Source organism: Vombatus ursinus, unplaced genomic scaffold (genome assembly GCF_900497805.2).
Source record: "Vombatus ursinus unplaced genomic scaffold, bare-nosed wombat genome assembly UNPS02011334.1, whole genome shotgun sequence".
In the NCBI taxonomy this organism is placed as follows: domain Eukaryota; kingdom Metazoa; phylum Chordata; class Mammalia; order Diprotodontia; family Vombatidae; genus Vombatus; species Vombatus ursinus.
The window spans coordinates 3,290,603-3,300,911 of NW_020951112.1; the positions used below are offsets into that span (position 1 = coordinate 3,290,603).

Below are 10,309 nucleotides of genomic sequence, written 5' to 3' on the forward strand. Positions count from 1 at the left end.
CACACACACACACACACACACACACACACACACACACACACACACACCCTCACTCATTAAACTCCTGTGTCTCCCTGTCACCTCCAGGAGCAAATGCCTGTTTGAAATTCAGAGCTCTTCGTAACCTAGCCCCCTCCTTCCTTTCCAGCCATGCAACACCTTGCTCTGGACACATACTCTTTGATCCAGTGACTCTGGAGTCCTGGCCATCCTACAAACGATCCATCTCTCAGCTCTGGGCATTTTCTCTGGCTGTCCTCCATGCCTGTTAACTCTCTCTCCTCCATTCTCACTACTGACCTTCCTGGTTTCTTTTGAGTCCCAACTAAATTCCCATCTTCTACAGGAAGACTTCCCCAATCCCTGTTAATTCCAGCGCCTTCCCTCTGCTAATTAGCTCCTATTTATCCTGTATATAGCTTGTTTTGTAGCTAAATTGGGTGTCTCCCCCTTAGATTGTAAACTCCTTGAGGGCAGGGACTGTCTTTTGCCTCTTTTTGTATCCCCAGTGCTTGGCACAATGCCTGGCAAATAGCAGGCTCTTAATAAATGTATATTGATTGATTGATTGATTGATTGATGATACCACACCTGTAATTACTTAGTTGCTACTAAATTGCATTTCAAACTCTTCTCCCACTGTTAGAAAGTCATTTTTGTTTTCTGAGTGGCTTGCAACACATATGCTGTGCTACAAGGTCAGTATGGGGAAGGAAGTCTGTGAACAGAAATGTCAAGGAAGTCTTTGATGTAAATGGATGCAAACATCGTAAATGTCCTCGAAGAAGGAATTCTGATTCTTGAGTGCCAGAAAATACATCGAAGAGAGCAAAACAAGAAATGGTCGATAATCCTTAATAATCCAGTTCCATGCAGTTATAAATGCATTAATGAGCCAATTTAGCTCACCAAATCACCTTTTGAGTTTATGTGACATTTCTCCATATGAAATTAAGCTTAGGTGCTAACCCAACCTATTTCCTAATTGTCTCTACTCAGCTATTTACTAACCTGTGTGACCCTAGGAAAATCAATTACTCTCTCTGACATCAGTTTCCTCATCTAGGAAATGAATGCGTTGCATTAGATCACCAACCAGATGTCTTCTGACCAAAATTTCAAACACATAAACTTAAATAAAATGTAATTTTCTATAATGATAATAATAATGATAGCTAGCATTTTTATGGCTTTATAGGGTTTGCAAAATACTTTATAAATATACATACATATATATACATATATATAAAATGTATAATATAAAATCTCATTCGATCCTCACAACAATCCTGGAAGGCAGATGCTGTTATTATCTTTATTTTACAGAGGAGGAAACTGAGGCAGAGGGCAGGTTAAGAGACCTGTCCATGACCATCCTACCATGTGTTTGAAGCAGGATTTGAATTCAGTCCTATCCATTGCATCACCCAGCTGCTTCAGCTAACATTAATTAGTCCTTTCTCTAAAGGACTCCAATACTTTTTTATCTATATAATCTGATCTTCCTCAGTAGTCTCACGAAGTTAATATGATTTCCTGATTTGAACAGATGAAGAAACAGAGACCCACAGAGGACAGAGACCAAGTGATTGAATATAGTCACAGAGCTTCAAGACAAACCCAGGACCCAAACCAGGGCTCTTGAACACTAGATTGGAGACACATTTATCCCAAAGCACACTGGGGAAGTGGGAGCAGGGGGGAGGAAGAAGGAGAGATGGACTTAATGGCATCATTCAGATGTGGGCAGGTAGAAGTTTCCTCTGAGATTCTGGAATTACCAGAGCATAAGACATAAAGCCCACTGAGTCCAGGTGTCTTTGACCAGGTGTCCTTGGATGCTCATGGGGTTTGTAAATAGATTTGAGGAGGGTTGTTAACTTGGATAGGAAAAAATAATTACATGTTAATTTCATTAAAGGCTAGTATTCCTAGGTAATCCTATGTATTTTATGTTATGAATTTTAAAATATTCTAAGAAGGAGTCCATAAGCTTCACCAGACTGCCAAAGTGGGTCAAGACAAAAAAAGTTTAAGACCCCTGGTCTAATTCAATTCCTTTCATTTTACAGATGAGGAAACTGAGACCCAGAGAGATTAAATGACTTGCCCATGGTTATACAGGTAACATCAGAGTCAGGATTTGAACTCATGTTCAGTGGCTCCAGAGCTAATGTTCTTTCAACCATATTGGTTGCATAGGTATGAAAAGCGTACATCACTCATAAATTAGGCATCTATAGGTCCTGCTGCCATGTCATAGTCTTAAGAAAGTATATATGCGGACACCTCTAATTCCCCAGTCTCAGGAGTTCTTAATCTTTTGTGTATCCTTGGCCCCTTTGGTAGTTTGGTGAAGCCTATGGACTCCTCAGAATTACGTTATTAAATATACAAAATAAAATACATAGGATTACAAAGGCAAATGATTACACTGAAATATAGTTATTAAAATACTCTTAGAAAGAAGGGCAGAGGCCCCAGGTTAGGATCCCCTGTGGCCAGTTGCTTAACAAAACCCACTCCAAGAGTCAATTTCTTTGGTTTAGAGTTAATCCAGTTCTCCGGATTGCCTGCTGTCTTCTTAACAAGAACTCCCAAGTATTTCTAGCTTGAAATGGCCAGATTCAGGGTCTCAGATCATCACTCCTCAAGAATGTCTGGCATTCAGGGATGCCATGGTTTGTTTCTTTTCCTCAATTCAATAAAAAACATATTACAGAATAATATGCATTGATAATGTGAATGGGCTTCCCTTGAAGACCAGACAAGAGAAGGGGAAGAAGAATAGAAATCTCTAAAAATAAAAAGCATTAGCAACCATTATTAGCCCAAATATCAAAAACGTAACAAAAAACTCATATAGACTTAAGCACTTAAATAAGCATAAAGAAAAGAATAGATGTAAAAACAGTGATTTATGCTCAATAGGTTCTGTGGATTATTGGTAAAAAGGCAATTCATAAAGTTAATTACAAGAACAGTATTTTTAACAGCAAAAAAAAAATTCAGGCTAGATCATTTTTTGTTATTTTCTATTCCTATTTAGTATAAAGTCTGCTCTAATTCATATTGAGTATTAATCAATGTTAAGAACCTCTGATTTCATCCAAGATGGAACTCCCAGTGTGGAAATTCTATCCACTGACACAGATCACAATTTGTCTGAAACTTATCATTTTAGTTGCCTTATTTATCATAGATAAATAAAATAGTGAATAAAAATGATATTGACTTCTCTCTCTCTTTCTCTTTCTCCCTCCTCTCCCTCTCTGTCTCTGTCTCTATCTCTGTCTGTCTGTCTCTCTATGTGCGTCTCTCTCTCCCTCTTTCTCTCTCTCCCTCTTCTCTCCCTCCTTCTTTCTTTCTCTCTCTCTGTCTCTCTCTCTCTCTTTTTCTGTCTCTGTCTGTCTCTCTCTCTCTCCCTCTTTCTCTCTCTCCCTCCATCTTTTTCTCCCTCCTTCCTTCTTTCTCTCTTTTTTCTTTCTCTGTCTCTCTCTCTCTCTCTTTCTTTGTCTCTGTCTATCTATCTCTCTTTCTCTCTGTCAATGATGGCAGACACCTGCTCTGCCATTTGTCCCCTAGAGAGCTGTTTGGGGACACTGACAGATTAAGCACCTTGCTCAGTGTCACACAGCCAGCATATAACAGTGGAAGCCAGCTGATGCCTGGAATCAGGAAGTCCTGAGTTCAAATCTGGCCTCAGATAACATACTAGTTGTGTGACTTTGGGCAAGTTACTTCATCTCTGTGTGCCTCAGTTTCCTCAACTGTAAAAATGGGGATAATAATAGCTCCTACTTTCCCGGGTTGTTGTAAGGATCAAATGAGATTCTATTTGTAAAGCTCTCAGCACAGCACCTGCTATATAGTAAGCACTTCATAAATACTTGTTTCTTCCCTCCGTCCTCAGGATTTCACCCTCAGCTTTTCCTAACTCTGAGGCCAGCTCCCCATCACTACTCCAAGAGGGAGGAGAGAAAAATTCTATTAATCATCAGATATAGAAAACAAACAAATAATGATATTATAATCATAACAAAAGGTGACAAAATAATAATAACAATAACTAGCATTTCTATAATGCTTAAAGGTTTGCAAATATTATCTCATTTGATCCTCACAACAGCTTTAGGAAAAGGTGCTGTTATTATCTCCATTTTATGATGGAAACAGAGACAGGGAAGTGTTAAATAACTTCCTCAGGGCCACATAGCTAGTAAGTGTCTGAGCATGGAATAGAACTCAGGTCTCCCTGTTTCCAGCTCCAATTTTCTATCCATTGTACCACATAGCTGCCAAATAAATAAAATAAAAGGTTTTTTTTGATCACCAGACAGAAAATGTTATTGAGATTACAATTAAAAGTGAAAATAGCCCCAAAGTGAAGGTTTAAAATTCCTTTCTAGGGATTTAACCATTTGGGTATGTCATAGGCTTATATTAAAAAAGTAACCTAGCCATAAAAATGTGTAAGACTGTCCTCTCCATTTTTACTTAATGGTAAAATTCTCTATTAGTCTCACAACAAAAGAGGTTAAATGGGTGTCTGGTGAATTTCTCATCTGGAAGTTTTTCTTTGCCCATCAAGGGGAATCTAGATTAATAAATAACAAGGGCCATTCCTCCTTCGCATCTCCAAGCATATTTGGTGGGACGCCTAGTGTCACTGTGCCAAGGTTCAAACTCACTCATGTTTAAGATATGAGCTACCTGAGATCCCTAACCACGCAGCCCCCATTTCCATTGCAAGATCAGACTCGAATATCAGCACTTCTGGTGGATCTTTTGTTTTCCAGATGCCAAGATGAGAAAATGATCATCAGCTTTAAAAGTTTCATGGGGCCACAGTTGGGATCATTTACACTGACCTCTTTTCTTTCCAGGACTCAGTTGTTTCCCTGCTGAGATGTCACTGTGGCTTTCCACCATTGTATCCTGTGCACAGTAAGCTGTGGCGGGGGGTGGGGGGTCACCTTCCTGAGCCTATTATTCCTGGTGACAGTTATTATCACTTGGATGACATTTGTTTGTCTATTTACATTTTCAGCAAGAATACAGCCTATCACTGAATCTGGGTGCTTTCTAAAATTTACAGACTGGAAAATTAATTATAGCCGAGTATGCATTCCCAATAGGGATGGAGATTACCGTGTCCCCACAAAGCCAGCAGTTAATATAGCATCTCTATCAGATTGATGGACAAAATTATATTAAAAACTCAGCAAGGATTAATTTCCTGTGTGAACCGCTGCCAATTGGTGCAATGTTATACTTCAACAGACAGGGTTCCCCTTAAAAGGAATTAGTTTAAAACTCCAGACAATTCAAGGTGGGCTCTGAAAGAAGTGAGGCATAAGACATAGAAAGCTGGACCTGTAAGTCAATAAGACCACAGTTCTTATTCTGCCTCTGACATTTGCTCATTGTGTGACCCTGAGCATATGATTTACCTTCTGTGAATTATAGACAAATTAGATAATGCGTCTAAATTGTAAACCTTACAGCATGATATAAATAAGAGGTTCAAACGAGGTAATGCCTGTAAAGCACTTAGCACAGTGTATGGCACACAGTAGGTGCTATTTAAGTATTAACTGTTTTTATTATTAGTCAATCAACAAACATTTATTAAGTACTTATTATGTACCAGGCACTGGGCTAAGGACTAGGGATAAAAAGAAAGGCAAGAGAGCCATTCTAATAGAGGAGACAATATGCAAAAAACGTACTTACATGATATATACAGTGTATTAGCTATTATTAAAGTTATATATTAAAGCAATCACACAAAATATTTTTTCCAGGATATTATTCATATGTTAATTAAGCAATAAGCCAGAAATCTTTTATAGCATCAGCTTATTGAAACCTACGATTTTCTTAATGCAGATCACAGAGCATAGAATTAGAGCTGGAAGGGACGTTAGAAGCTCTCAAGTCCAACCAGCTCATTTTACAAAAAAGGAAACTGAGGCACAGAGTGATTAAATGAGTTGTTGAAGGTCACATAACCAGAAAGTAGCCAAGCTAGAATTTGAACTCGTAGGGTTCTTTGATTCTATAGCCAGAATTCTTTTCATTGTGTAGGAATTCTTTCCAGTTGTGGTGCCCTGGATAGAGGGCTGGCCCTGGTGGTAGGAAGACCTGAGTTCAAGGCCCACCTCTGACACATATTGGCTGGGTGATCCTGGGGAAGGTCATGTAACATCTCAGTGGTCTAAATGGCTTTCTAAACTCTTAACTTGCCAAGATGCCAACCTGCATTGGTAGAAGGAGGGTCTTCATCTTAACCCCATCTCTCTACCATCTTCTCTTAACTTTAAGAGCTTAAATTGGTTGCCAAATGATTGACTTACCAGATGGTGCCCAGTGAGTGTATGGACGGTTAGCAGAGGTGGCTTGGTAGACTAATGCTTAGCCATGGAGTCAAGACTTTGAACCTAAGTTTGGATCCTACCTCTGATGATTACTAGCTGTGTGACCCTGGGCAAGTCACAACCTCTCAGTACGTTCAGAACACTCCCTAAGACTGCATGTGTCCTAGCAGTGACAGGCAGATCCCACCGTCTCGCTCCCCTACAAGCTAATAGTTAATAGCCCAGGTGTGAGTTGATGTGGGCCTTCACCAGGATGGGGGCTCTATTAGAGGAGAGAAGGGGGTACACTTGAGAGATGCTTTCATCTAATAATAATTAGATTCTAGTTGTATAAAAATAACAAATGCACTTTCTAAATTACCTACTATAGTACTAAGGAGTTGCTTATTTGCCTGCAAGCTAGAATATGAGTAATGTAAAGTCCTGAAGGCAAGAATAGCTTTTTTTCCCCTTCTTCATATCTCTGGTACCAGGCAGTAGTGGTATTAAGGATTAAGTGTAGTAGATACTTAATGTGTGTTGAATTGAATTGGAAAATAAGGAGGAGGGGTGGCTTCATAAGGCGATGGTCAGTGTAACTGATTCCATAAGGTAAATACCTGTATACATACATTCAGCCAACATCCCCATCTGCTTGCATTTTCTTAGCCGGCACTCCTGGCATTTCCTCCTCATGTACATGTCCATTTCACAGTTCCCGCCATTCTTACACTTGTACACAGCATTTTTGGTTATACTCCTCCGGAAGAAACCTGTGCAAACAATACAGGATGGTATTCAATGGTGCCTTCATTTTATCAGCACTGCTGGGGAGGAAGATGGAGCCCATGCTAATTTGCACATCAGCCCCTAGACAACTGCTTGTTGCATCAGAAAACCATCTGTCAGGTGCTGGATGGGGAATTCTAGTATAAGGAGGAAGCGGAGTAAATGATTTCCAAGGCTCCTGCTCACTCTTAGAGTCTACGATCGGCAACAAAATGAGTTTCAAATGTCCAATGTTTTACTGTCCAGAATTTTTTAAAAATTATTGATCCTCTAAGTTGGTCAATCATTCAATGAGCATTTTGGTGCCAAAAATATGCTAAGCATAGTGGGGGATATAAAAATGAACAAAAAGAAGCATTTGTTAAGAGCTTACTATGTTTCAGGCACTGGGGACACAGAAACAAAGTCAAAATGGTCCCTGCCCTCAAAGAGCTTACATTTTATGGGGGAGGAGGAGAAGCAACCTGTACAAAAAAGTGAAAGGGGAAAAAGAAAGGAAGGAAAGAAAGTAAGTGGGATTTGAACTTGGGTCTTCCTGACCCCAGGTACCACCTAGCTGTGCCACCTAGCTGCCACCTAGCACTATATAAATATAAACTATTATTATATTGAAGCAACTAAGTGGTTCAGTGAGCAGAGTGCTACAATTGGAATCAGAAAGACCAGAGTTCAAATCCTGCTTCAGATACCTCCTAACTGAGTGAGTCTAAACAAGTAATTTAATCTCTCTCTCTCTCTCTCTCTCTCTTTTTTTTTTAGGCAATTGGGGTTAAGTGACTTGCCCAGGGTCACACAGCTAGTATGTGTCAAATGTTTGGTCTGAGGCCTGATTTGAACTCAGGTCCTCCTGACTCCAGGGCCGGGGCTTTATCCACTGGGCCACCTAGCTGCCCCCACTTAGTCTCATTCAATCTCAGGATCCTCATTTGTAAAATGGATAATAACAGAACTTATCTCCCAAAGATCTCATGAGAATCAAATGAGATAACAGATATAAAAAGTTTTACAAACCTCAAAGCACCATACAAATGCTATTATTATTACTACAAACAACTAGGTGGCATGGTGACTAGAGCACTGGACTTGGAGCAGGAAGAACTGAGTTCAAATCCTGCCTCAGACATCTACTAGCTTTGTGGTCCTAGGTAAGTAATTTAACCTCTGTCTGCCTCCGTTTCCTCATTAATAAAATGAGGTCAATAACAATACCTCTTTCCTAGGGTTGTTGTGCGACCTGTGTATGTAAATTGCTCTGGAAATCCTACAGCCCTTTCTTTGATGCCAGCACGTCATGCTGGGCGGTCCTTTGCCAGAATCTCCTCTGTGGCATAATTGATCCCAAAGTTCTTCAGAGAGACCACAAGAGTGTCCTTGTATTGCTTATAAACTCCCTGAAGGCAAGACCTATCTCCTTGTTTGTTCCAAGCCCCTAACCTTCACAGAGCTGAGTACACTGTACTCTTTAAAAACTTGCTGATTAATTTGATGAACTGGAAGAAACCTTAGAAGCCATCTGATTCAACCCCCTTATTTCACAGATTAATCCACTTCTATTTCTTAAGTACCCACTGTGTGCCAGAGAGTGCAGATAACAAGTGCAAAGAATGAAATGACCCCGACTCACAAAGGGAGGGAAATGCAGCCCAGGATGGTCACAGCTCGAAAGCTGGGAAGGACCTCAAACACCAATCCAACCTCTTCATTTTGGTTGCTGTTGTTTAAGTCGTGTCCAGCTCTTCACGACCCCAGATGGGGTTTTCTTGGCAAAGATACTGGAGTAGTTTGCCGTTTCCTTCTCCAGCTCATTTGACAGATGAGGAAACTGAGGCCCAGAGAAGTTCAGTGACTTGTCCAAAGTCGCACAATTCACAAGTGACCAAGCCAAGACCTGAACTCAGTCTTTCTGACTTCAGAATCAGGGCCATTTCCAATGTGCTATAATGCCTCCTTCCCTCCCAAGGGAACCATTTTCTCATTGATAAGCTTTGTTAATTTGTTGGTTTTAGTAGACCAGTAGACCTGTTTAGTGGACCAGTTTTCTGGCACAATCATCAAAATATCCATGGAAAACTACTAGGCTTGTATAATTCTGTGGCATTGATCTCAATGGTTTTCTCTGCTCCTTGATATTTAGAAAAACGTTTTTCCCCGGGATCACATGTCCAGTGTCCATCAGAGATGGGGTATGAACTAAAGTCTTCTTTATTCCAAAGATAGCTTTTAATCTGCTACACAGAGCTGATTATCATGTGCTTAACATTTGAGACTTGGCAGGTAAAGCAGGATGTGTTTAATTGTATAGGGACTGGACCTGTGATTTCCCTGGTTCAAGGAACTCCTGGGTGAGCGAACTACCTGTACACATGCAGGTTGCTACCTTCTGTGTACTGAGAGGCGAAGGGTCTTGACCAGGGTCTCATGGCTTATGTATGTCAAAGACAGAATTTGAACTCAGGGCTTCCAGGTTTCAAGGCTAGTTGCTTATTCACTATGTCTTTGCTTAATTCTATAGCCCCGACATACATGATTCAGATCTAAAATACTTGATACTAATAACATATTGTTGTTTAGTCATTTCAGTCATGTCTAACTCTTTGTGACCCCTTTTTAGGATTTTCTTGGCAAAGGTACTGGAATGGTTTTCCATTTCCTTCTCCAGCCCATTTTACGGATGAGGAAATTGAGGCAAACAGGGTTAAGTGACTTGTCCAGATTTGTACAGTCAGTAAGTGTCTGAGGCCAGATTTGAACTCAGGTCTTCCTGACTCCACACCCAGCCCTCTATCCACTGAACCACTACTTTGCAGCAACACAATTCACTAACAAGATCACCATGGTTCCTAAACATTTCTGAGTTCCACAGTCACAATATAACTGAATTTCTTAGTTTATCCTTGGCTTTTCAAAATAAAATTGTCAGATCCTAGTAGAAACAAACTCCTTTTATCAATGCAGGTCAGCACTTTCTCTTGTTGGACAAATACCCATATTGATTTAAGTGACTCACCTAGGGTCCCACAGTCATTATGTGTCAGAGACTTGAACTCTAGCTTTTTGAGGTTCCTAAAGCTAGCTAAGATAGACTCAAACTACTTTATCACACTGCCTTTCATAAAGGTTAGCTGCAGTATTGTTATTGTTGTTATTATTATTACACAGTG

The 10,309-nt window shown here is 40.1% G+C and overlaps 1 protein-coding gene across 5 annotated transcripts in view; it reads right to left on the reverse strand.

Annotated features, from left to right (window-relative positions):
- NR1H4 (nuclear receptor subfamily 1 group H member 4) overlaps window positions 1-10,309 on the reverse strand; it is a 76,085-nt gene that overhangs the window by 23,427 nt on the left and 42,349 nt on the right. For 3 of the 5 annotated variants that reach the window (XM_027855843.1, XM_027855848.1, XM_027855845.1), the window contains one exon: window positions 6,980-7,132. In XM_027855843.1, the coding sequence (XP_027711644.1) occupies window positions 6,980-7,132 (153 nt within the window). The remainder of the gene's footprint in view (window positions 1-6,979; window positions 7,133-10,309) is intronic. The other 2 variants (XM_027855844.1, XM_027855847.1) reach the window with 1 other exon arrangement.